This window comes from Chiloscyllium plagiosum, chromosome 34 (genome assembly GCF_004010195.1).
Source record: "Chiloscyllium plagiosum isolate BGI_BamShark_2017 chromosome 34, ASM401019v2, whole genome shotgun sequence".
Lineage (NCBI taxonomy): Eukaryota > Metazoa > Chordata > Chondrichthyes > Orectolobiformes > Hemiscylliidae > Chiloscyllium > Chiloscyllium plagiosum.
In genome coordinates, this window is record NC_057743.1 from 16,746,545 (window position 1) to 16,774,009 (window position 27,465).

General features: G+C 40.7%; 1 protein-coding gene across 6 annotated transcripts in view; it reads left to right on the forward strand.

The window, feature by feature from the left end:
• The first annotated feature begins 300 nt into the window (after positions 1 to 300).
• The window catches only part of vps13d (vacuolar protein sorting 13 homolog D), a 297,670-nt gene continuing 270,505 nt past the window's right edge, over positions 301 to 27,465 (forward strand). For 5 of the 6 annotated variants that reach the window (XM_043675640.1, XM_043675641.1, XM_043675643.1 and 2 more), the window contains exons 1-6: positions 313 to 578; positions 10,135 to 10,212; positions 10,588 to 10,778; positions 15,662 to 15,742; positions 17,618 to 17,734; positions 21,270 to 21,374. In XM_043675640.1, coding sequence (XP_043531575.1) covers positions 482 to 578; positions 10,135 to 10,212; positions 10,588 to 10,778; positions 15,662 to 15,742; positions 17,618 to 17,734; positions 21,270 to 21,374 — 669 coding nt within the window. In that variant the 5' untranslated portion in view covers positions 313 to 481. Of the gene's footprint in view, positions 579 to 10,134; positions 10,213 to 10,587; positions 10,779 to 15,661; positions 15,743 to 17,617; positions 17,735 to 21,269; positions 21,375 to 27,465 lie in introns of all 6 variants that reach the window. The other variant, XM_043675645.1, reaches the window with a different exon arrangement.

Consider the following 27,465-nt stretch of genomic DNA (forward strand, 5'->3'; position numbering starts at 1 on the left):
CTTTTATCAGGCCGGGAAAAAATGCTGGAAATCACAGCGGATCAGGCAGCATCCGTGAAGAAAGAGCAAGCTAACATTTCGAGTCGAGATGACTCTTCAGTATCTGTAGTAAAATTTCCCCTCTCTTTAACAGGGAATGGGGCTGTGAAGCGTACAGGTGCCGCCTGGGGTCGCTGCAGGAGACAAGTTCAAGCGGACGACGGACTCTCCTGGTTGAGGGTCTCCCCGAGAGGTGGCAGAGTGCGCATGCTCAGCTCTCCCGTTGCTGGGTCAGTGTCAGAGCGTGCGCAGTAGGCCTGGTGTGGGGGGAAGGGGGCGGTCGCCGAATGTGGCCTTAGCAACGCCGTACGTCTGTCCGCCTGCAGGAGCCTGAGGCCGAGCCCCGCGCTGGCGTGAGAGGGAGACACAGACATATATCGAGCAAAGCAACCATCTCACCTTGAATCCAACACCCCCTCCTCGCCCCCGGGCCAACCTAACCATGCTGGAGGGACTGGCAGCCTGGGTCCTCAACACTTACATTGGCAAATATGTAAATAACCTCAACACAGACCAGCTCTCCATAGCCCTGATGAAAGGTACTACAGAACATCAGCTGCTTGAACCAGTGCTAACCTGTCACACGGCCAGGTGCTCTGTTGTGGTGTATATATACTGTAATCAGTACTAACGCAGTAATTTCTAGAAGGTCTTCAGGACAGTTGTGATGGAAGGAGGTCACTGCAATGTTTATAACTTTGACCATTGGCCGAAGAATCTACTGCTTGGTCTGCGTGCTTTTCTGAGCAGAGAAGCCCCTGCAAATGTATTTTCTTCAATGACAAAGTCGGCCCTGTTCTCGTGACGGTTTTACTTTCGGTTACCCAAAAGAATTCGGGTGAAAGAGCACATGCACTTTCAATTTCTCATCCCCTTCTTAAAACTTTTGTTAAAAATTAAAATTTGATTGTCAGCTGTTCCTGCTCGATATTTCTCTAATCTTAATTTCCAGCGTGTTAAATCCAAGCGGGGAAGCGGTCAGAAATCGTTTTGGGGTGCATTGGCTGTCAGAATAGACATCTAACAACAAAGTGACCATGCAGTGATTTGGTTGAGATGGGCCCACTGGTTCAAGCTGTTATATAAATAATTGTGCATATGGTCCTGTGATGGAAATATTTGTATTGTAAAGTTAGATTTTAAGAAAAAGTTTTTTAAAATTAATTTATGGAATGTGGCTATCACTGGCTGCCCTGGCATTTATTTAAAGACAAAAAAACTTCAGATACTGGAATCCAAAGTAAACAAACAGGAGGCTGGAAGAATGCAGCAAACTAGGCGTTTATTGCTACCTGACGTGTTGTGATTCGGAGATGCCGGTGTTGGACTGAGATGTACAAAGTTAAAAAATCTCACAACACCAGGTTATAGTCCAACAGGTTTAATTGGAAGCACGCTAGCTTTCGGAGCAACGCTCCTTCATCAGGTGTTTGACATGTTGTATTCTTCCAGTCTCCTGTTTGTTTACTTTGGCCTGGCATTTATTGGCCATCTCTAGTTGCCATTAACATGATGTGATGAGCTGCTTTCATATACTGCTCCAGTTCACTTGGTGTAGGTGAGGGAAGAAGCTTTTGTTAGGGAGGGAGTTGCAGGAGTTTTGGTACAGTCTGTTGAAGGTACAGCAACATATTTACAAGTATGGACGGTGAATGGTTTGGAGAGGAACTTGCAGGCAACAGTATTCCTATGCAACTCCTGCCCTTCTAGCGGTTGTGGGTTTAGAACATGCTGTCTCAGAGCCTTGGTGAAATTCTGCAATGTATCTCATAACTGGCACATACTTGTGTTACTGCTTGTTAGTTGTGCCGGGGTTTCGGAGTGTTGGTGGTGGAATGTTTATAGATGTGTCATTCAAGTAGATTACTTTGTTGTGAATGGTGTTGAACTTCTTGAGTATTGTTTAAAGTCGCATCCAGGCAAGTGGTGAGTATTCTATCACATTCCTCTGTTGGCTTGTAGATGGTGGTCGGCTTTTGGGGAGCCAAGAAGTGAGTCATTTGCTGCAGTATTCCCAGCCTTCTGACCTGCTTTTGCAGCCTCTCTATTTTTATGGCTAGTCCAGTTCAGCTTCTGGTCAGTGGTAACCTCCAGGATGTTGATGGTGGGGTATTCAGCAATGGTATTACCATTAAATGTTAAGCGGCGATGGTCAGATCTTCTGTTGGATATTGTCATTGCCTCATACTTGTATGGTGGAAACGTTACTTGCCATTTTTCAGCCCAAACCTGAATATTGTCCAGATCTTGCAGCATTTGAACATAGCTGGCTTCAGTAACTGAGGAGTCACGAAAGATACTGAACATTGTGCAATCATCAGTGAACATTCCAATTTCTGACATTAAGGGCAATCATTGTCCTTTGTGCTAGATATGACTCCAATGAGTGGAAAGCTTTCCTCGTGATTCCCATTAACTCTAGTTTTTCTCGGGCTGTTGTCACTTAAGAGGTAGTCACACTCACCTCACCTCTGAAATTCAGCTTGTTTGCCCATGTTTGAGCTGAGGCCGTGATTGCGTCAGGAACCGCGTGACCCTGGTGGAACCCAAACTGAACATCAATGAGGCTTGATAGCACTACTGATGACTTGCTCCCTCACTTTACTGATTATCGAGAGTAGATTGATAGGCAGTAATTGGCTGTGTTGGATTTGTCCTGCCTTTTGTATATGAGACTTAGCTAGACAATTTTCCAAATTGTTGGGTAGATGCCAGTGTTGTGGTTGTTCTGAAACAGTTTGGCTAATGGCACAGCAATTTTTAGGAATACAAGTATTTAGTACTGTTGCTGGACTGTAGGTCAAGGCCCATTAGCCTTTGTAGAATCCAGTGCCTTCAACTATGTTTTGATATAATATTAGGTGAATTAAATTGGCTGAAGACTAGGATTTGTGCTCCTAGGACCTTCAGAGGAACCCAAGATGGATCATTCACTCAGCACTTCTGGCTTAAGATTGTTGTAAATGCTTCAGGCTTATTGTTTGCACTGATGAATTGAATTCCCATCATTGAAGATGAGATACTTTGTGTAGTGTCCCCTTAAAGTGAGTTGCTTAATTGTCTATCATCAATTTGTGACTAGGTGTAGTAGGACTTCAGTGCTTAGATGTATTGTTTATGCAATTTCTTAACCCTGTTTTTCACTTGCTACTTATACTTTTTGGCACATTAGTAGTTCTCTGTTGCAGCTTTGTCAGGTTGACGCCTTATGCCTGGCTGCTCCTAGCACACCTTCCTGCAATTTTCATCAAACCAGGGTTGACCTTGACTTGATGGTAATGGTAGAGTGGAGGATAGCTGGGCCAGCTTGTAGATTGCATCAGATTTCAATTCTGATGCTGCTGATGACAAATGGTGCCTCATGGGTGTCCGGTTTTGAGTTTTTTTGACTTAGCATGGTGATAGTGCCACATAGCATGGCACACTATCCTCCAGAACTGTGCAGTGTGGTCACCCATACAGGTATTGTCATGGCCAGTAGCATCTTAGCAGGAAGCTGAGGTCAAGTATGTTTTTCCGTGACGTTGGTTCTCTCATCATTTGCTGCAGACCCATTCTAGCAACTGTGCGCTTCAGTACTGGTACAACATTGCCGGTTTTGTTTATAAACATTGAAGCTCCCCATCAAATGTAATTCTACCCCCTTGCCAACTTCAGTGATTCCTCCAAATGGTGATCAACACCGTGGAATACTGATGATCGGCTGGGATGGGGGGGGTGAGGGGGGGTGCACGGGAGAGGAAGGGGTAGAATGTGTGGAAATCAACAAGAGGTTTCTTTTATTTATGTTTGACCTGAGAGATCTGCAGTCAATGTTGAGGATTCCCAGGACAAAACCTCTATTTTTGATTTGATTTATTATTGTCACATGTACCTCGGAAATTGAAAGGTTTCATTTTGTGTGTAGTATAGGCAGTTCATACCACACAAAGTGCATTAGGGTAATCGAACAGAGCAAAGAATACAGTGTTACAGCTGCAGAGGAGGTGCACAGAGCGAGATTAGCATTAAGTTTAAAATGAGAGGTCCATTCAGAAGTCTTAGCAACAGCGAGAAGAAGCTGTTCTTGAATCTGTTTGTGTATACAAACTTCTATATCTCAATGGAAGAGGGTGGAAGAGAGTATAATCAGGTGGGAGGGGCCTTTGATTATGTTGGTTGCTTTCTTGCGGCATGGGTAGTATAGATGGTGTCAGTGGTTGGAAGGCAGGTTTGTATGATGATCTGGGCTGTGTTCACTACTCTGTGTAGTTTCTTGCAGTCTAGGGAAGAGCAGTTGCCAAATCATGTTGTGATTCACCCAGATAGGATGTTTTCTATGGTGCATGTATAAAAATTGGTAAGCGTCCTTGTGGACATGCCAAATTTTGTTAGCCTCCTGAGGAAGTAGAGATGTTGTGCTTTCTTGACCATTGCGTTAACATAGGTGTTTGAGGACATATAGTTAGTGATCATCATTCCCAGGAACTTGACACTGTCAACTATCTCCACCTCAGCACCATTAATATAGAGAGGGGCATGCCCCTCCACTCCACTTCCTGAAGTTAATGACCAGCTCTTTTGTTTTGCTGATATTGATTGAGAGATTGTAGTCTTTACAGCAAGCCGCTAAGCACTCAATTTCTTTCTGTTTTCTGTCATGTCATTGTTTGAGATCCACCCCAAAACAGTAGTGTCATCAGCAAATTTGTAACTGGAGTCGGGGTGAAATTTGGCCAGAGTCGCAAATGTATAATGAGTATAGTAGGAGGCTGTGAGTACGCAGTCTTGCTGGGTACCGGTGTTGAGGATTATGCTGGACTGACTGTATATCACTGTGCTGTCACACCTCTATTTGGTCTGTCCTGCCAATAAGGCAGAATGTATCTAGGCATAGTGATACTATTGTTTGGGACATTGTGTGTAAGCTATGATTCCTTGAATATGACCATGCCAGATTGTTGCTTGACTATTTTATAATACAATTCTCTCAATTTTGGCAGTAACCAAAGGAAGACTTTGCTGTTGTTAATGCCAGGTGGTGTATTCTGTCATTTCTCTTTTGACATTTTTTAGCAGTTTGATACAACTTGAGTGGCATTTTTCTGAGGACAGTTGAGAGTCATCCAAATTGGATATGGAGTCACATGTAGGCCAGACCAAGTATGAACAGCAATCCTTCGAGATTACAACAATCACTTTATGGTTACTGTTAAAACTTTTAATTCAAATTTTTTATTGAATACAAATTCCCCCATTTGTCAAACCTGGATCTCCAAAACATTACCCCAGTCTCTGGATTGCTAATCCAGTGATAGTACTACCTCACCACCTTAGTATAAAATTGACTTCCCACTCCTATTTGAGCTGAGTAGCACTGAAATGTGCAACAATAAATTTATTCCCTCCAAATTCATTTATCTGTGAAGACTATTATAAACTATACAATACAGGAATGAAATCCTGCTGGTTCCCAACTGTTGCTTATGGTGAGAGCAATTTGAGGTTATGAATTAAGAATGCCGTAGACTCTTGAATTGTGTATGTTAGTTTAAGCCATTCTTTTTCAATGGATTATTAGTAACAATATACTAAAATTTGTTTAGAGATGACATCAGCAGCCATTATGATCTATGTCAAGAGTGTGGTGCTGGAAAAGCACAGTAGGTCAGGCAACATCTGAGGAGCAGGAGAATCGACTTTTCAGGCATAAGCCCTTCATCAGGAATGAAGGGCTTATGCCTGAAAAGTTGATTCTTCTGCTCCTTAGATGCTGACTGACCTGCTGTGCTTTTCTAGCACCACACTCTTGACTCTGACCTCTAGCATCTGCAGTCCACACTTTCTCCATTACTGTCCATGTGTTGTGGTTGCACTCAGTGCTGTTAGAAGGGGAGTTGTAACCACCCAACAAGGAAGAAGTAGCAATGTAAACCACTGTGCAGCATGAAAGGGAATTTGCAGGTTCCCATGCATCTGCTGCCTTCAACCTTCTAGTCTTGTGTTTGTAGAACTCCCTGCCACTTGACATGCTTTTGAACTCACTGTATTCATACGTCTAGTCCAGTTAAGTTTCTGGTCAATGTCAACACTGTGAGGATTCAGTACTTTTAATGCCATTGCAAGTCAAGGGGGAGATGGTTAGATTCTCTCTCATCAATATGGTCATTTCTTGATACTGAGGCATAACCTAATTTATAATCTACCATTGTAATGATGTAATGTGCTGTATCTCAAGCTCTACCATGCTGGCTGAGTTGAAGGATTTGTGTTTTTCCTCTTTCTGTGAGAGAGGGAAATAGATTGTTTTGATCTGTCATGGGATCTAATGTTTGTGTCATATGTGCTGTTTGAATTTTCTGGTGTGAGTGGGATTTTACAAGGTTTAACCAAAGGTTTAGTCAAAGAGATGACTTGTAAGGAAATTCTTACAGGAGCCAAAGTTTGAAACAGCTGAGAAAATGGCCAGCAATGTTGGAGCAAAGGGAGGAGGCTGCCACAGTCTGAGAAAGAGTTACATTGAGGGAAGGTTTTAGACTAAAGCTGATAATGTAGAACTATGGTGGGATGAAATGTGAAGAGATTTAAACAATTTTACATTTGAGGCCTTGGGAAACAGGGAGGTAATGTAGATCAGTAAGGACAAAGGGCATATTCTAGGAAATGATTCGGGTAACAGACATTTGAATGAGTTGAAGTTTATGAAAGATACAAGATTGCCAAGCAGTGCCTTGGCATATTCAAAGTATGTGTGAGGTTTTCAGTAGTAAGCAAGCTAAGAAAGTGTGGAGGTGAACAACATGGCAGAATTGAAAGTCAGTGGTCTTTGTGATGTAGACACTGAGATTGAAAGCGCATTTCAGGATTGAGCTCTTGTGTGTGAAGAGAGTATTTTGAACCTTGAAACATTACAGTTCATGCTTATGGATAAACCCTATTAATGTTGTCCAGAAGGGGGGTACTTACAGGATGGATGCAGAATATTACATACAGCATTGACATATCATAGTGCATTAACTTGAGTATGTCAAGTATGTTTCTTTTTTGTCGTGGCCTTTGTTAAATAAGCCTAGTTTTTCTTTAAACTTTAAGCTCACCACTTTGCAGCTCTCTGCCATGTTATTATGCACTTATACTTGCCAACAACTTCTCATAAAGTCATAGCGATGTATAGCATGGAAACAGACCCTTCGGTCCAACTCGTCCATGCGGATCAGATATCCCAAACCAATCTAGTCCCACCTGCCAACATCCAGCCGATATCCTTCTAAACCCTTTCTATTCGTATACCCATCCAGATGCCTTTTAAATGTTGCAATCATACTAGCCTCCACCACTTCCTCTGACAGCTCATTCCATACACATACCACCCTCTGCATGAAAAAATTGCCCTTCAGGTACCTTTTATATCTTTCCCCTCTCACCCTAAACCTAGGCCCTCTAGTTGTGGACTCCCCCATCTCAGGGAAAAGACTTTGTCTATTTATCCTATCCATGCCCTTCATGCTTTTATAAACCTCTATAAGGTCACTCCTCAGCCTCCGACGCTCCAGGGAAAACAGCCCCAGTCTATTCAACCTCTCCCTATAGCTCACATCCTCCAACCCTAGAAACATCCTTGTAAATCTTTTCTGAACCCTTCCAAATTTCACAATATCCTTCTGATAGGAAGGACACCAGATTTGCATGCAATATTCCAATAGTGGTCGAACCAATGTCTTGTACAGCCGCAACATGACCTCCTAACTCCTGTACTCAATACTCTGACCAATAAAGGAAAGCATACCATGTCCCATCCTGGCTCTTAGCTCTCTCTTTAGGTCCTTCCAGGCCAACTTGTAACTCTCAAGTGCCCTCACTGAGCCTTCACGTCTCATCCAAACATAAGCCGCCTTTTTCCTCTGGTCAAACGATTCAACTTCTTTTGTAAAGCATGTCTCCCTCGCTCGACCTCTTTCTCCCTTTCTGACAGGTGCATACTTATCAAGGGCACGCAGTAGCTGTTCCTTGAATATGCTCCACATTTTCAATTGTGCCCAACCCCTGCAGTTTCCTTCCCCATCCTAAATCTTGCCTGTCAGGAAACCATCCTGTATACATTGCACAAAAACTGGCCCATCTAAAGCATTCAAACTATAGTATTCCCAGTCAATATTTGAAAAGTTAAAGCCCCTATAACAACTACCCTGTTACTCTCACTCCTATCCAGAATGATCTTTGCTATCCTTTCGTCTACATGCCTGGAACTATTCGGAGGCCTATATATAAAAAAAAATGTCTGGAACTATTCGGAGGCCTATATAAAAAAAAAGCACCCAGCAGGGTGACCTCTCCTTTCCTGTTTCTAACCTCAGCCCATACAACTTCAGTGGACGAGGCTTCAAACGAATACTGTCCTTGACTAACAATGCACCCCCCCCCCCACCCCAAACCTTTTTCTCTTTTCTTACTGAAACATCTGAATCCTAGAACCTACAACAACCATTCCTGTCCCTGCTCTACCTATGTCTCCAAAATGGCCACAACATCAAAATCCCAGGTACCAACCCATGTTGCAAGTTCACCCACCTTTTTCCGGATGTTCCTGACTTTGAAGTAGACCCACTTCAAACTAACTTGCTTGCCGGTGCCTTCGTGCGACCTGGAAACCTTCTTTCTGACCTCACTACTTTCAACCTCCTATATACTCGAACTACATTTTAGGTTCCCATCCCCCGCTGAATTAGTTTAAACCCATCCGACTTAATTGAGACATACAAGATAATCAGCGGACTAGCTAGAGTGGACAGTGACAGCCTTTTTCCTTGGATGGTGATGGCTAGCATGAGGGGACATAGCTTTAAATTGAGGGGTGATAGATATAGGACAGATGTCAGAGGTAGATACTTTATTCTGAAAGTAGTAAGGGCGTGGAACACACTGTCTGCGACAGTAGTAGACTTGCCAACTTTAAGGGCATTTAAATGGTCATTGGATAAACATATGGATGAAAATAGAATATGTAAGGTAGATGAGGTTCAGATTGGTTCCACAGGTTGGTGCAGCATTGAGGGCCAAAGGGTCTGTACTGTGCTGTAATGTTCTGTGTTCGAGATGTTAAAAATGTCATTGCAATAGAAAACTCATTCCTGAATGGACTGCTTATTTTAAGCAGAAAGATTGACCAGTTGAGGTTATACCTATTAGAATTGAGAAGAATTAGAGATGATCTTATCAAAGCACAAGGATCTGAGGGTGGATGCTAGCAGGATGTTTCCTGTTGTGATGGAGACAAGAACCAAGGGAGCCCAGTTTAACAATAAAGTGTTTTCCATCTCAAATGGAGAAGAGAAGTTTTGTTTTCTCTCAGATGGTCTCTTCCCCAGAAAGCTGTGAAATAAAAATGGTTGGATTTATTCAAGGCTAAATTACTTACATTCTTGATCGATGGAGGAGATAAGAGTTATGTAGGAAGATGGGAAAGTGGTGTTAAGGCCACAGTCAAATCAGTCATAATCTAATTGATGGCAAAGCAGGATCAAATGGCTATTTTAGGTCCTTGTTTTTGATTGCTGCAGACTCAATGGGTCCAAAGGCCTTTTTCCATGCTGTGGACCTATGAATCCTGCAAAGTCTTATCTCCCTAAGTTTTACTGGAAAGCAATTAGGCTAAACCAGTTTTCTGATGCAGTTAGTTAGCCCCTCACACCAAAGTGCATCTAACAGCATGTTCAAGGTCACAACATCCAGCACTCAATAATAGACCTGATTGTTGTGACCACCGAATCTCTCAATCGTTTAACTAGGTATCAGTAATAAAAATTTGGATCATAGAAATTGCGGGGTGACTCTGAACTTGAATATCCAAATGAGATTGAAGCTTGTAACTTTTTTTCTAATCAATCCACAACCTAAATTTACCCTGTAAGTAATAGAAATATGTAACGTTGTGGGTCTACTGTTCTCAGTTTGAAATCGGAGGGTTTTTTTAGGGCAAAGAAAAGAGAGCTTTACTTTGTACCAACCAATGTGTATTTGACTTACAAGTGCTTGCTGCGGACAAAATTCACACACCTCTCTTAACAAGCACAATCAAAGTGGCGTTAAAAATGGTACCATATTTTTGCTTCCATGCAGGAGCTGTTGAATTAGAAAACCTCCCTCTGAAGAAAGACGCCCTCAAAGAATTGGATTTACCTTTTGAGGTGAAAGCAGGTAAGTAGAATTGCTGACCTTTTTCCAGTCACTATCTTCGTCAATGTAGAATTTACACTTGCTTGGATTGTCAGTGACTATCTATTATAGATAACGTTTTAGCTTTGTCTTTATGGCATCTTCTAATTTAGAGGTGAAAAAATTAATATTGCTTCTAAGGTAAAGTCAGTGAGAATGCTATTGAGTGCTTTCCTGCTACCCTTTTAAAAAGTTAGAGATGAACACTCCCTGAAGGTTTTTACTGAGGACACTGATTTACCCAGATCCAGTTTTCGATTTTATAGGTGAAGATATATGCTTGTTTTGCAAGGAACCATGATGTTCTGGAATAAATTGAAAAAAGCTTCATGTATAAAGAATGTAACAACTTTTCAGGTTTTATTGGGAAGATAACATTGCAGATCCCGTTCTACCGGCCTCATGTGGAACCATGGGTAATATCCATCTCTAGACTCCATCTGATTGGTGCACCAGTTAAGCAGTCTGAGTTTGATGAAGAAGTGGAACGATCACTGGACAGCAAAAGAAAGAGTGCATTGCTGGATGCTCTGGAAGCTAAATGGAAGGTTGGTGCCAGATAGATGTAATTTAAAGTCACTTGACTTGAATTGCAATATAAGGAGCTCTTTTTCTATGTACGTGCCCTCTAAGGCTGATGAGTTTTCATGTGAAGCCTAACTTAATGTTCAACTCATTAAATGTTTGACTGCTGCATTTGGCTTTGGTGTGCAATTTGATATTAATGTATTGATTCCAATACTGAGTATTTACTTTAATATTTTCTTTACAAATCCTTTTGAAGGAAGTAAATATTATTGTGTATCCTGGTAAATTCCCTGTTTTTTGTATTTTCGTGTGTGAGGCCTAATGCCTGAAATGAAGATGAAGAGTCTCTGATGTCTTCCTGCCAGTGCTCATCCAGTTAGCCAATGCTTTTGGCTTTGTGTACTAGGGTGTATTTGAACATTGGTGAGAAAGTTTGTTTCTTAGCTGAGCTAAGTTTTGTGATGGCTGGGAATTCGTGAGTGACTTACCTTACTGATTCCTCAAAGCCTGTCCACCATAAGGTATAAGTCATAAGAGTGATGTAATGCTTTCTGTTGGGTGAGTGGAGTTCCAACAACACTAGAAAGCTTTATCCAGAATGGTGTTGAACCTATCTACTTGATTGTCGTGCTATCTACCACTTTAAACACTTAGATGGGTTAAAGCTTCTGCTAAGCATTTACAATTATATTATGCCCATACTATAATCTTCATAGGCTGGAAAGTCAAAGCTTTTGTCTCCAAATTAAAATGCAAGAGGAAACGTAATGATTTATTTCAAATCTCTGTCATCATAAAATCCTTGTATTCATGTAAATCTTACTTTATAGAATCCACAGTGGAATCATGTAATTGAACAGAGTAAAATCTTAAATTGCATATATTGGTTTTAGCATTCTGTATAATTGTCTGTTGTAAAGCATATATTATGATGAAAATTTAATAAGCTAACTCTTAACTTCACTGAAAGTATTATGTGAAAGGAATGGTCAAGTCGAGATTAAAAGCTTTTGAAAAATTTAAATCTTTAAACTTTTTTTATAGACTGGTGAAACCAGTATGTTCCCATTAGGGTGAAGAGCAAGGTTGGCAGGACTAGGGAACACTGGATGACTGGAGGTATTGAGGCCCCAGTCAAGAAGGAAAAAAGGAGACATGTGTTATGCATAAGCAATTGGCATCAAGTGAATCCTTTGGAATATTGGGGTGTAGGAGTTCACTTAAGGACATCAGAGGGCAAAAAGGGAACATGAGACAGCTTTGGCACATAAGGTAAAGCAGAATTCAAAGAGATTCTACAAGTATCTTCAGAGAACAGGGCCCCTTATAGATCAATGAGGTCATCTATGTATGGAGCCATAGGAAAAGGATGAGATCTGTTCATCAGTATTAACTGTGGAGAATGACATGGAAGCTAGAGAACGGAGGGAAACCAATAGTGAAATCTTGAAAAGAGTCCACATTACAGAAGAGGAGGTGATGGAGGTAATAAAACACATAAAATTTGATAAGTCCCTGGGACCTGATCAAGTGTAGCCCAAGAAGATATGGGAGAAATTGTAGGGCTCCGGTGTGGTGCAAGAACACTGGAGGGTGGCTGATGTTGTGCCATTATTTAATAAAGGCTGCAAGGAAAAGCCAAGGAACTAGAGACCAGTAAACCTAATGTTGGTGGTGGGTAAGTTAGTGGAGGGGATTCTGAGACACTATCTACAAGCATTTGGAAAGGCAGGGACTAATAACAGATAGTCAGCATGGCTTTGTGCATGGAACCTTGTGTCTCTCAAATTTCAGTTTTTTGAAGACGTGATCAAGAACATAGATGAAGACAGAGCAGTAGTGATTGCCCAAATAGACTTTAGCAAGGCCTTCAACAAGGTCTTGCACGGTATACTGGTTAGTACAGCTTAATCACATGGGATCCAGGTAGGTTGTTGTTCCGACTAAAGGCATGTGATCAACGATATGCCACAAGGATTGGTGCTGGGTCCATTGGTGTTCGTTATTTATGCAATTTATTTGGATGAGAATTTCGGAGGCATGGTTAATAAGTTTGCGAATTACGTCAAAACCAATGGTGTAATAGACAGTGAAGGTTATCTAAGAGTACTATGGGATCTTTATCTACTGGGCCAGTGGACCAACAAATTTATTTCAGATAAATGTGAAGTATTACCTTTTGGTAAGACAAACCAGGGCATGACTTACTTAGTTAATGGTAGGCCCTGGGGAGTGTTGTCGAACAGAGACCTTGTGCTGCAGCTGTATTGTTCCTTGAAAGTGGCGTCACAGGTAGACAGAGTGGTGAGGAAAGCATTTGGCATGCTTGCCTTTGTTGTTCAGAGCATTGAGTTGCAGGGGGTTGGACATTCTACAACAGCTGTACAAGACATTGGTGAGGCCACATTTGGAGTATTGCATACAAGTCTGATCATGCTGGTCTATTTAACTTGCTGTCTTTCTTCTGTACTAGTCTCAACCATCTGTTTTGTCTCAGTATGGTTTAGGGTGCCACCCCCTTGCTGATTAGTTTAAACCCTCCCGCGTAGCTCTGCCCGATCTCCCCACCAAGATATTGGTTCCCTTCCAATTCAAGTGCAACCTGTCCCACTTGTACGTAGCACCTCTGCCCCAGAAGAGATCCCAATGTTTCAATAATCTGAATCCCTCCCTCTTGCAGTAGGTCTTCAGTTGTGCATTCACTTGCTGTAGCCTCATATTCCTACTCACAATAACATGTGGCAGCAGGAGAAATCCAGAGATTATGACCTTTGAGATCCTGCTTTTTAACCACCTGTCTAACTCCTTATATTCACTCTGCAGGACATCATCTCTTTTTCTAACTATATCGTTTGTACCAATGTTGCAATGACATCTGGCTGCTCAGGCTTCCCTCTGAGAAATTGCTAGAAACACTCCGAGACATCCTTGACCCTGGCATCAGGGAGGCAATGCACCAACCTGGAATCTTCTTCGCAGCCATCGAAATGCGTCTCTGTGCAGCTGAGGAGAGATTCAAAATTGCTATCTTAGAAATTGCCGTACGCAGCTTTACAGCAGAGCCAGTCATGGTGCCAAAGACCTGGCTGCTGCCGTTTATTTTTAAAATATTCCTGACTCCATATTTGAGCTTCCTCATGCATCACAGCTCCCCTGAAGTGGAATGCACCATGAACCATGTCACTCTGCAGAAGGAAAAACTAGATTAACTTGTAAATGACCCATATTGATCCCATGTATGTGTGTAGCTCAGAAAGAAGGTCCATATGACAAATTTGTTCATTTCCAAATATGACTGATTTTACCCTCTGGGCCATCAGAAAGGTCCTGACTCCCTGGAAATAGTGCTGGGTGAGGAAGGGTGTGTGTGTGATGAATGCTCTTTTTGACCCTCTGAATTGGAATTGACAAGATTGGCTGTGCTATGTATGGGCTTACTGCTTATACTCTTATCCCATGCAATTGAAATTGCCAATGATGGGAATGAGGGCAAGAATCTTGAAATCACATTCATTTTTAAAGCTTGCCTGCCTCAGTTCTGAGACAGATGCATGAAACTCCAGATCTTCGAGTCAGAGTCATACAGTACAAAAACAGACCTGTCTGTTCAACCAGTCCATTCCGAACATTAATCCCAAACTAAACTCATCCCACCTGCCTTCTCCTGGACCATATCCCTCCAAACCTTTCCTATTCACGTACTTGTCCAGATGTCTTTTAAACATTGCAATTGTATCCATATCCACCACTCCCTCAGGAAGTTCATTCCACACGCAAACCATCCTCTGTGTAAAATAAATTGCCTCATATCTTTTTTAAAATCTCTTCCTCTCACGTTAAAAATGTACTCGCTCATCTTGAAATCCCCATCCTAGGGAAAAGACAACTACCATTAACTCTAATTATACCCTCTTTATTTTATAAACTTGTTTAAGTCGCCTTAACCTCCTCCACTCCAGCGAAAAACGTCCCAGCTTATCCAGCCTTTATAACTCAAACCTTCCACACCTGGCAATATCTAGTAAACTGTACTTGCCTAACTAAAATGCCATCACATAAATATGAAAGCTGTACTTTGTAAACCGTTGCAATCTCTGTGTGAGCGGGTACCCAGGTAGTAGAAAGGCATATTGTGTTATTTTCAGAATATAAATAACCTATTAAGGATGCAATCCCCTACTTGCAGAAAGTCGTAGAGAATTGACTGCAAATGTCAAGAAGTAAGGGGTGTATTTTTAAGGTGTGAGGAGAAAGTTTTAAGGGGAACATGAGAGGCAACCATTTTACATAGAGCGGTTTATGTGTGGAATGAGCTGCCGGAGGAAGTGGTGTAGTGGCAGGTACAGTTACAACTTATAAAAGGCATTTGGATAAGTAAATGAATAAGAAATATTTGGAGGGATATGGGCCAAACTCAACCAAGTGGGACTAGATTAGTTTGAGAACATGGTTGGCAAGGACTAGTTGGACCGAAGGGTCTGTTTTCATGCTGTATGACTATGATCCTATAATTGGTTGCAGGGAAGCATTAAATAACTATTATTTTTGCAAATGTATTGGGAGTGGTCAGATAATTTTGAAGTTATTATGCGTTACCACCAAGAGCTTTAGAAACTGAAAATTTAAAAGAGAATTAGATAAACACTTTAGGATAACTATTAAAATGATTGAGGAAAGAATAGGGAAATGGGATTAGAGTGAACATCTCCAATATGAAGCTGACTGTTGCACAGACACAACAGATCCAATGGCAACCTGAAATGAAACTTCAATTATTGTTGTCTCTTATGCTGTGATAGGTGTACTTTTTTCTCACTCAACTGTGGGCCATAAAGAGGTTTATTTTGTTTGATTTATGGTGTACTCAATAATTATTTAGATTCTCAATTGAATTTTATTTCAGAGTAACCAGCAGCAGAAAGGAGAATCTTATTGGTACTCGGCTACTGCTTCCATGGTAACCAGGATTGTGGAAAATGTGGAGGTGAGTTTAAAAGATGATACTTTAAAATAACCTTGCTTTAAATAAGAATATAAACAAGTTAAAACTTGTATTCAGAACACTGCTTCTGCTGTGGGTGACTTTTGGAAATATTGCATCTCTCTTTTAATATGAAGGATATTATGCAGGGGCAGTACCATACTTGGCTGTTCCTGATCGATGTGTATAAGTCAACCATATCTATTAAATTTAGATTTTGCCTGACAGTTTAGTGTGGCAGGAGGCATAACCCGAGTCAGATTGTTCTGTGTGGAGTTTTTTCATCTTGGATGAATTGAAAATAGGCCAATGTCATTGGCCTCAGCTAACTCTTGTTTCCACTCTGAATCAGTACTCAGTTTCTTGTATAATTAGCTGTATTTTTATTGTGGTTTTGAGTGAGAAGAAGATTGAGCTTGGCTGTGTTGCCTCTGATACAAAATATATCATGTATTTTATCTACTTTTAGAAGTTATAGCTAGATCAAGTAAATTTTGAACAAATTTAACCTGGGCTTTCCTCAGTACTTAGAGGAGTTTTTTTTGTGTTTCAGTAGGGGATGGGTGAATAAAACAGAAGTGTACAGGTGTGAATTTAATTCTAGTTTCAGGAGGAGTTGCATCTTTGTTTCACTGTTTAACAATAGTTTTCTGTCAGTGCAATGTCATTGGAAAATTTCTTCAATGCAAGTAATATCAAAGCTTTTAACTATAATGGCTACCTACCAGAAAGAACTTTGTTTACTGAGTTGTAAAAATATACTTGCAACCACACATCTTAGAGGACTATTTTTGACTTGTCAGTAAATCCTGATGTATACTGTAGCAATTTACCAATTCTCTAGGTTGAAATTTCAACAATTTTCTCACTCAACAGTGGTCTGGAACATGGTGTCCCAAACCCACATCCTCCATATAATCAAATCAATTATTATAATAAAATATATCTAAAGGGATTATTGAACTATTTTTGGAACTATATGTGCATTCATAAAGCTATGGGAGTTAATTATATCTAATATTCTGATTTAGTGTTGCCTTCTGTATAATTTATCTATGAGAATAATTGATTGCTTCTAACTTTTGGTATGGTGTAGTTCCTTATTGTTTCAGATGTCTACTTCAACTACAGAGATTCAATGTTCACCTGTCACTCACTACCCCAGATATTTTGTTTGTGAAATCTGCTTTCACTTCTTCGAAAGCTTGGGCTTGCAAGTGAATGTCTACACATGACACAAACAAAATATTGGAAGTAGTTTCTATTTGTTTAAGTTAATTTGAAGGACAGCTACTTAATAGTGTTACTGGAAGTGGCTAATGCCTGAGAGAATTATAACGTAGAAGTGGTACCTTTTTGATATGAGAAGGAAAATAATGAATTGCAAGATAGGAGTACCTTCTAAATGTCAGAAGTAATGCTGCTACTGAAGGCTTAGTTTAAGTCAAGGGTGTTAGGCATACTGAGCTAATTAATGTTTGTCATTGCATCTATGAGCCAAGTGTCTGGTTCCACTTAGTGGAATCACTTTTAAAACCCCCAGATTCTTCTGTGTTTTACTGATGTGGACTTCAAATGTATTTTGTACTTATTGTGCAAAAATGTAAACTGTGCAGAGTAATGTATTTCTGAGTGCAATTCAGTGATGGGTGACTACTACCCTTTCGACCTGATCTGACTATTGCTGCAGTGTAAGTAAAAACTTGGTTTTATGTAATATGATTGACCTTCCTGGAACAAGCTGAACGTTTCATAGATAATGAATAACTTTAGATATGTTGAAACTGTTGTGCAGGCATAATTCCAGGAGGACCTACAGTAAGATTTTAGACTTGAAAAGCAAAATAAAAGAGCTTGAGTTATTTATTTCCCTTGTAGCTGAAAGTTCGAAATGTTCACATGCGTTTTGAAGATGACAGCACTGATCCTGACCATCCATTTGCATTTGGGATCTGTATCAAGAGTGTGTCTGTGCAGAATGCTGAAGATGAGTTGGTAAGTTTCAACAGCAAGGCACTGAATTGGCAGCATTTATATTGGTGTTTCTTTTTATTTATTCATGTGATGGTAGTCAAGGAACAATGCTAGGAACTATGTTAGCTGCAAACATTGCTCAAGTGCAGTGAGCCAAGTGTGCCACTGGTCATCCCCTGGTAGGCGAATGTTAAATCTGAGTGGACTTAACTCCTATAAATACAGTTAGCGTCCTAGAGGTCTACAGCATGGAAACAGGCCCATTTGGCTGAACTTGCCCATGCTGCCCAGTTTTCCTAGTTAAACTACTCCCATTTGGCAGTCTTTGGCCTGCGTGCCTTCAGACCTGTCCTATCTATGTACCTATCTAAATGTATCTTAAATACTGAAATTATATTCACTTTCGCGACTACCCCTCGCAGCCCATTCCAGACACTTTTATTCCGTTCCCCCACCCGTGAAGAAATTGCCTCTCTGCACTCTTTGTATCTTTCCCTTCTCACCTTAAATCTGTGCCCTCTAGTTTTAGATTCCCCTACCATGGGGCAAGATGTTGTCTATCCATCTAATCTATGCTCCTATAAGGTCACCCCTCAGTCTCCTACACTTCAGAGGAAAAATGTCCCAGCCTATCCAACCTCTCTTTTTGTTTGAGATTTTCAGTTTTGGTAGTTCGTTTCAATTACATAGGTTTTTTCAATTCTTTGTGAAAATTATGCAATGACATTACTAATTTTCAACTGAAAAAGCAACTCAAAATAAATAGCTGCAAATAATGAATTCAGTGTTAATCCAATATACCATTGGACCCAGTCACACGCTTATGTGTGAAGAACTACTAACCACTTTCCAGATAAGTAATTGTAAGAGTTATGTCTGCAGTGTTGATGTAAACAGAAGCAATCAACTGTAAATAAAATTGTCTTTTTGATAGCTAGCAGTTTCAAAGGTTGCATTGTGCTTTAGATCTTCTATCAACGTATGAACATGAGTAGAGTATTTAACCTGTCAAGACTGTTCTTGCATTCATTGAATTCATATTTGATCTGCACCAACCTAATGCTAGGTCAACATTTATAGCTCATTATAATTGCTCTAGAAAAAGTCTTGAGAACTGCTACCTTATACTGCTACACTTCAACTTACCTGCCTTTGCTTAATATCTGTTAGATTACTTGTGTAACAACAATTTATCAATCTCAGATTTAAAAGGTAAAGTCACTAAAGCCCTACTGGACTATTGGGCTGATCTGTCATTAGAGAGAGTTAACTGGTGATGGTTTTATTTGAGGGTCAAAATGCTTCAGGTGAGAGGAGAGTTGTTCATTGTAACTTCCACAGGTGCAGAAATTGAACCCACCATTGTTTGTATCACTCTGCTTTGCAAACCAGTCATCCAGAGAAAGTGAGGACTGCAGATGCTGGGGATCACAGTGTGGTGCTGGAAAATCACAGAGGGTCAGGCAGCATTTGAGGAATCGATGTTTCGGGCATAAGCCCTTCACCAGGAATGAGACCAGCCATCCAGTTAACTGAGCGCAAGGTGGCTCAGTGGTTAACACTGCTGCCTCACAGCACTCGGGACTTTGGTTCAATTTTAGCTTTGGCTGACTGTGTGGAGTTTGCGCGTTCTTCTCGTGTCTGTGTGGGTTTCCTCTGGGTGCTCTGGTTTCCTCCCACAGTCCAAAGATATGCAGGTTTGGTGGATTGGCCACGCTAAATTGCCCATTGTCCTGGGATGCGTAGGTTAGCTGGATCACTCATGGGAAATGCAAACTTAAAGAGATAGGTTAGTGGGGGAGAGTCTGGGTGGGATGCTTTCCAGAGCGTCGGTATAGTCTTGTTGGGCTGAATGGCCTGTTTCCGCACTGTAGAGATTCTGTGGACCCCCCTCGGATTTAAACGGCAACTGATTTGGCATTAATTGCTATTTACCCAAGAGTTCCAAATTACTCCTGTCATTTGCATGTAAAAGTATTTCCCAACATCATTTCTGAATGAAAAGCTGGAAAATTGAAAGATCTGGTTTTAATTTTTAATTTTTGCCTTCTAATGTTAGATTTCCTATGCATTGGAAAAAAGATTCTTTCTATTTATCAGTTTCCAATAATATCCAGAAGACTGCAATCAAATCACAGCTATATAAATTCCAAGAGATGCACCTCTAGTTTGTGTAAACTCTCTTTATAATTTAAATGTTCAAGTTCAGTTACCATTTTGGTAATCTGTAGTGCTCTACTTCAAGCCGAATATAACTATCCAAATCTGTTGAGCTTACTGCTCACAATATGTCAGCGGGAGCTTTGTATATCTGTAGCATAGTAGTTATTTCATAGAAAGGTCAGCATCCATTAGCTGCCTGAATTATTTTCTGCACTTGTCCATCTAATTTTAATGATTTATGGACATGCACCTAAGTGCCTTTTAGTCCTCCTGTGGTTTCAAGCTTTTCATTACTTAGACAATGGTCTGTCCTCTCCCTTTCAGGACCAAAGTGGGTGACCATGCTGTTGCATGCATCAAAATTAATTTGCCGCAGTTTTAGTCAAGCATTTAACCTATCAAATGTTTGTTTATGCTTCCATATTTATTACTTACAATGCCAACAATGTTTTTGTCTTCTGTCCAATATGTTGTGATGTTAACAGATGTTAAGAGTTGAGGCTCAACATTCATCCTTGGAGAACACCATTAGTCAATCTGGACAATTATACATTATCCGTAATCTGCCTACTGCTGCTTATCCAGTTGCCTAACCAGGTCCATAATTTGTCTTCAATTCCACATACTTTTCCTTTAGGGACTTTAATAAATGTCTTCTGGAATTCCACACAAAAAAAAACACCAGACCTCCTCTCCAAGGTTTGTTTTTTTTTATGGTGGGCAAAGCAGATAGGAAATATAGATTTATAAAGATCTCATAGATCCGCTGGGTACACGTGAAGTGTGGTTTTGCACTGGGCTAGGTTTGTACTGCACCCACTCTTGTGTTCAAAGTGAATGATAGGACTCCTTATTTAAACTGTCACTTGCAAATTGCAAAGCAGTTATTTGTGCACATTTAATGTAGAATTGATATCAGTGCACCCATATTAACACCATAAAGTTTGCCAAGTACTGTTTGTAGAGTTATTGCAGAAGCAGACAATCCAGCTGTCTGTATATGTAATAATGTAAATATGTAATAATGTAAAAAACCAAAATCTCATCCCTCAAAAATTTGGCCTATCTGTATGTTATTGGTTGATAACAAGTTAGATTTCACTACCTGTAGCAGATAACTAACATATCATATACTTCCTTTTGTAATTATTCAAAACCATGAACTAAATATATTTAAATAGATCAATATATCTTGCAAAAGATAGATCATGCATTCTTGCAAGTTCAGTGTTTGTGGCACTTTACAAAACAGTACTGAGGAGTCTTGTGGAAATAGGAGAGAGGACACTAGAAGGAGATGGTCAATAGCAGTTAAAATTAACAAAAATGTCTCATGATTTCTTGCAGCATTATCAGTGCTGCTTTACTTAATCAACCTTTTTTAAACCTCTAGATTGAAAAGTCAATACGGAAGAAGAGACTACAGATTGAGGATTTCAGTATTTACTGGGATGTGGACTGTGAGTTGCTGGGGGACATTCCTCCTCCTGAACTCCAGGTTTGTAGTTTATGCACTCAATTTAATAAATCAATACAATCAAATAAAATGTTTATTGAAAGGAAGGAACATCAAAAAAAAACTGGTTTCAAGGAATTTTTAAGGTTGAGTGTGTGAATAAACCAAACTTGCAATGAAATTTGTCCTAATCTCAGCAGTCTATAATTTCAATTTTGTGCTTATTAGTTTAGTTTGTACATTATTTAACTTGACCCCTTTTTGACAACAAATAAATCATTTCGGGAAAAATTTGGAAAAGACATTTTAAAAACTTTTTTTGTAGGTACTGATGATTGAAAATACCTATTCAACTAAATGTAGCCTCAAAATCACTAAAACTTATAGCACTGCAGAAAGCTGTGGTGTCAGCAACAGCTGTTTGTGAGAGCAATCTTGTCACCACACGCTGTTATCCTGCCTATTTTAATTTTACAGCTGGTAAAAGCTATGCAGCTTATTTGGCTGCATCATCTGTCTCTGATTTTGCCATTAGGGAGGCTAGGCAGGAGGCACCTTCATTCACAGTTAGTTATGCATTGAAAAATCCATTTAGTATAAGGAAGATGATTGCAATGATCTGATGCTGAATTAAACTCACAAGGCATTATAGAGAACAAAGAAAATTTACAGCCCAGGAACAGGCCCTTCGGCCCTCCAAGCCTGAGCCGATCCAAATGTGCTGTCTGAACCTGTCGGTCAATTCCTAAGCATCTGTATCCCTCTGCCCCCATCTACTCATGCATCTGTCCAGACACATCTTAAATGAATCTACCGTGCCTGCCTCTACCACCTCTGCTGGCAACACGTTCCAGATACCCACCACCCACTGTGTGAAATACTTGCCGTGTGTATCCCCCTTAAATTTTCCATCTCTCACTTTGAAACCCTGACCTCTCGTTATTGAATCCTTCACCCTGGGGGAAAAAGCTTGTCTCTATCCACCCTGTCTATACCTATCATGATTTTGTAAACCTCAATCAGGTCCCCCCTCAATCACCTTTTTTTATTCTCATGAAAACAAACCTAACCTACTCAAACTCTCTTCATAGCTAGCACCTTCCATACCAGGCAACATCCTTGTAAACCTTCTCTGCACCTTCTCAAAAATGTCTATATTCTTTTAATAATGTGGTGACCAGAACTGTACCCAGTATTCTAAATGCGGCCAAACCGATGTCTTGTACGATTTTAATGTGACTCTTATACTCAATACCCCGTCCAATGAAGGCAAGCATACTATATGCCTTCTTGACTACTCTATCCACCTGTGTAGCAACCTTCAGGGTACAATGGACCTGCACTCCCAGATTTCTCTGCTCATCAACTTTTCCCAAGGCTCTTCCATTCATTGTATAATTCGCTCTAGAATTAATCTTGCCTCAATGCATCACCTCACATTTGTCTGGATTGAAATCCATCTGCCACTTTTCTGTCCAACTCTCCAGTCTGTCTATATCCTCCTGTATTATTTGACAGTCCCTTATGCTTTCTGCTACTCCACCAATCTTCGTGTCATCTGCAAATTTGGTGATCATACCAACAGTGCCCTCTTCCAGATCATTTATGTATATCACAAACAACAGTGGCCCCAGTACTGACCCCTGTGGAACACCACTGATCACCTTTCTCCATTTCGAGAAACTCCCTTCAACTACTATGCTCTGTCTCCTGTTGCTCAACCAGTTCTTTATCCACCTGGCCAGAACACCCTGTACACCATGTGACTTCGCCTTCTCCATTAGTCTACCATGGGGAACCTTATCAAACGCGTTACTAAAGTCCATGTATATGACATCAACAGCCCTTCCATCATCTATGAACTTGGTCACTTCCTCAAAGAACTCAATTAAGTTGGTAAGGCATGATCTCCCCCTGCACAAAACCATGTTGGCTTTCACTGATAAGCCCATTCCTTTCTAAATATATATAGATTCTATCTCTCAGTACCCTCTCCAGCAACTTTCCCACCACCGACATTGGGCTCACTGGTCTGTAGTTACCCGGAATATCCCTACTACCCTTCTTGTACAGGGGGACAACATGAGCAACCTTCCAGTCCTCCGGCACCTCACCTATATTTAAGGATGCCACAAAGATATCTGTTAGGGCCCCAGCTGTTTCCTTTCTCACCTCCCTCAGCAACCTGGGATTGATCCCATCCAGTTCTGGGGATTTGTCCTTCTTAATAACCTCTAGCCTACCCAACACATCTTCCTTCATTATCCTTTAGTGGACCAATCCTTGCTCTAGTTACTCGCTTGCTTCTTCTATAAGAATAAAATGCTTTGGGATTCTCCTTAATTTTGCTTGCTAAAGCTATTTCATGACCCCTTTTAGCCCGCTTGATTCCTCATTTAAGACTTGTCCTACTCTTCCGATATTCCTCCAGGGCTCGTTCTGTTCTTAGCTGCCTAGACCTTATGTATGCTTACCTTTTCCTCTTGGCTAGTCATATAATTTCTCATGTCATGCACGGTTCATGAATCTTGCCCTTCCTATCCTTTGCCTTCAACAGGATATACCTGCACTATATTTAACCTATCTTTGAAAGCCTCCCACAAATCAAATGTGGACTTCCCTTCAAATAGCTATGTCCAATCCACATTTCCGATCTCCTGCCTAAATTTGATATAATTGGTCTTGGCCCAGCTTAGTACTCTTCCCTTAGGACCACTCTCATCTTTATCTACGAGTATTCTAAAACTTACAGAATTGTGATCACTGTTCCCAAAGAAATCCCCCACCCCAACTTCTACCACTCCTCCTGGCTCATTCCCCAGTACCAGGTCCAATATGGCCATTTCCCTCATTGGGCTATTGACATACTGCTCTAGAAAACTCTCCTGGACGCTTCTTACAAATTCAACCCCATCCAGACCTCTGACACTAAGTGTATCCCAGTCAATGTTGGGAAAATTAAAATCTCCCATCACCACTACCCTATTGCCTCTACATCGTTCCATAATCTATTTACCTATTTGTTCTTCTATCTCACACTCACTGTTGGGAGGGCTGTAATACAGCACCAACAGCATAACTGCACCCTCTTATTTCTTAGCTCCACCCATAATGCCTCAATACCCATGACCGTCATAGTGTCCTCCTTTAGCAAGGCGTGATATCATCCCTGACCAGCAATGCAACTCCACCCCCCCCCCCTTTTACTTCCCTTCCTGTCCTGTCTGAAGCATCTATATCCTGGAACATTTCGTTGCCAATCATCATGCCCTTCCTTCAACCAAGTCTCTGTGATTGCAATAGCGTCATGCTTCCAGGCACCAATCCAAGCCCTACGTTCATCTGCCTTACACACTGTATTCCTTGCATTAAAGTAAATGCATTTCAGGCCACCAGTTCTTTTGCGCTCATCTGCTCCTTGCCTATTCTTCCCTCTATTAGTGCTATCTTCATGATTCTTATAGTCTCCAGTCTCCACCTCACTGCCTACTTGTTTTCTCTTCTGGTTCCCAGTCCCCTGCCACATTAGGTTAAAACCTCCCCAAACTCCCCCAAGGACATTGGTTCCGGTCTGGTTCAGATGTAGACCATCTATTTTATAATAGTCCCACCTTCCCCAGAACCGGTCCCAATGTCGAACAAATCTGAACCCCTCCCTCCTACACCATCTCTCAAGCCACGTGTTCATCCTGCCTATTTTTTCATTTCTACTAGTACATGGCTAGCACATGGCACTGGTAGTAATCCCGAGATCACTACCTTTGATGTCCTCCTCTTTAACTTCTCTCCTAGCTCCCTGAATTCTTCTTTCAGGACCTCATCTCATTTTCTACTTATAACGTTGGTGTTTATATGCACCAAGACAACTGGCTGTTAACCCTCCCCTGTTAGAATGCTCTACAGCTGATCGGTGGCATCCCTGACCGGAGCACCTGGGAGGCAACATACCATCCAGGAGTCCCGTTTTCGGCCACCGAACCGCCTATCTATTCCCCTAAGAATAGAATCCCTTATGATTATGGCCCTACGAGTCTTTTTCCCGCCCTTCTGAACAGCCGGGCATTATAATTTAATGTTTGTAATATCTTTAAAGGGGGAGAGGTGAACATCAAGTTATTGGATTCTAACTTTGTATTCATGGCATTAATATAGAGTGGCATGATGGCTCAGTCATTAGCACTACTGCTTTTCAGCGATAGGGACCCGGGTTCAATTTCACCTTCGGGCACTGTCTGTGTGGAGTTGGCACATTCTTCCTGTGTCTATGCCAAGTGCCCCTGTTTCCTCCCGCAGCCCAAAGATGTGCAGGTTACGTGGATTGAACATGTTAAATTACCCATAATGTTCAGGGATGTATAGATTAGGTGCGTTAGCCATGGGAAATGTAGGCCGAAGTGGATACTGCAGATGCTAGAGATTAGAGTCCAGATTAGAGGAGTGCTGGAAAAGCACAGCAGGTAAGGAGCAGGAAAATCCATGTTTCGAGCAAAAGCCCTTCATCAAGAACCCTTCACCCCTCTTCAGAGGGTCGGTGTGGACTTGTTGTATTGAATGACCTGTTTCTACACTGGAAGTTCTATATTTTTAAAAAAATAATATTGGTGCTTGCATGTAAGGGTTTTTTTTCTTCTAATTTTGATTGTCTAAAGATATTAATCCATTATTTGGGTGCAGTTCTTCAACTACTGTCCACTCTTTAATAGTTCACCCAAATATTCACTTTTTATTGGTGTCTAAAAAATGTTGGTGTCAGTGTGCTATTTTAACCGTCGTTACCATCCAACTAAAGTAGTTCTAAACTCATTCAATGTTGACTCCTGCCCTCTACCATGGATATTAGTCTGTTTTTTAAAGATACTGATCAATGTTAAACTCCTTGAAAAGGAAATGATGTCCAAGGTGAGTATCCTTTTATTTAAAGTGCATTCTTTATTTTTGGAAGAAAATGTTAATGACAGTTGAATTATATTTGGCTTCGAAAACAAATGTTTTAATTTGGTTGTAATTCTTAATTCACGTCTTTATTGCTGCTAGGCCATTGGGTGGTTGTTACTAATGTGAATGCTTAAGTTGGCTAAACACAGGCAAATGGAACAAATTCAGTTAGGAACCAGGTTGGCATGGGCAAGTTGGGCTGAAAGGTCTGTTTCAATGCTGTGTGAGTCTATGATGCTATCTAAGTGTTCTCAGGAGAAAACCCTTCATCTCGCCAAGTCAGAAGAAGAGTTGCTTCAAATCTAGATTTCATTGCTGGTTATATGGTTTCTTGGGATCTAATGGATTTCAGGCTCATTTTTATTTACCTCTGTCATCTCACTTGGGATCTTGTTACAACCAAAGTTGGAGGAATACACATTTCCCTTGAATTCCAGGACTTCATTGGCCACAACATTAATTTAAATGTTTACCCAACTATAGATTTGGTCAATATGCACTTCATCTGTATTAGGTTTAGAATCGAAAATATCTTGTTTCTTTAATAAATAAGAATTATTGATTTAGTGCTAAAACAGGACTCATCCAGCAAAGGTTTACAGCAGATTAAAATGCAGTTTAAAGTATGAAAGCATAAATGTTCACCTGTCTCAAATGCTTCATATGCATGCTTACCAGTTGAAGGAGAAAACTATCTTTCTCTGCAGCCATTAATTTTGAAAACAAAAACACTTGGGCTAAATAATGGTTTTGGCAAAAGTGAGGACTGCAGATGCTGGACATTAGAGTAAAAAGCACAGCTGGTCAGGCAGCATCCGAGGAGCAGGAATCGACATTTCGGGCAAAAGCCCTTCATCAGGAATAATGCATTGTTCTGCAAGGATAAAAGATAATTTATCAAATATTCCAGATGGCTTTGAGTCACCATCCAGGTGCATATACTGTAGATGTGTGTGTGACTGAGCATAAGCAGTTGTCACTGAGACCTTTCCAATGCAGTTTATTTAGGAAATGTTGAGAGGGATATATTCGGAAGTTTTTCATGTGAACAGTTGGATCACTGTTTCAGCTTTCATACTAGACACTGAAAAGATTTTTATTCAAAAAGCAGAGAACTAGCTCGGCAGGTTGTCTGTGTCTGTCTCTCTTTCTATCTTTGTCTCTTTCTTTTCTTCCTTTCTTTCTTTCTTCTCTTTCT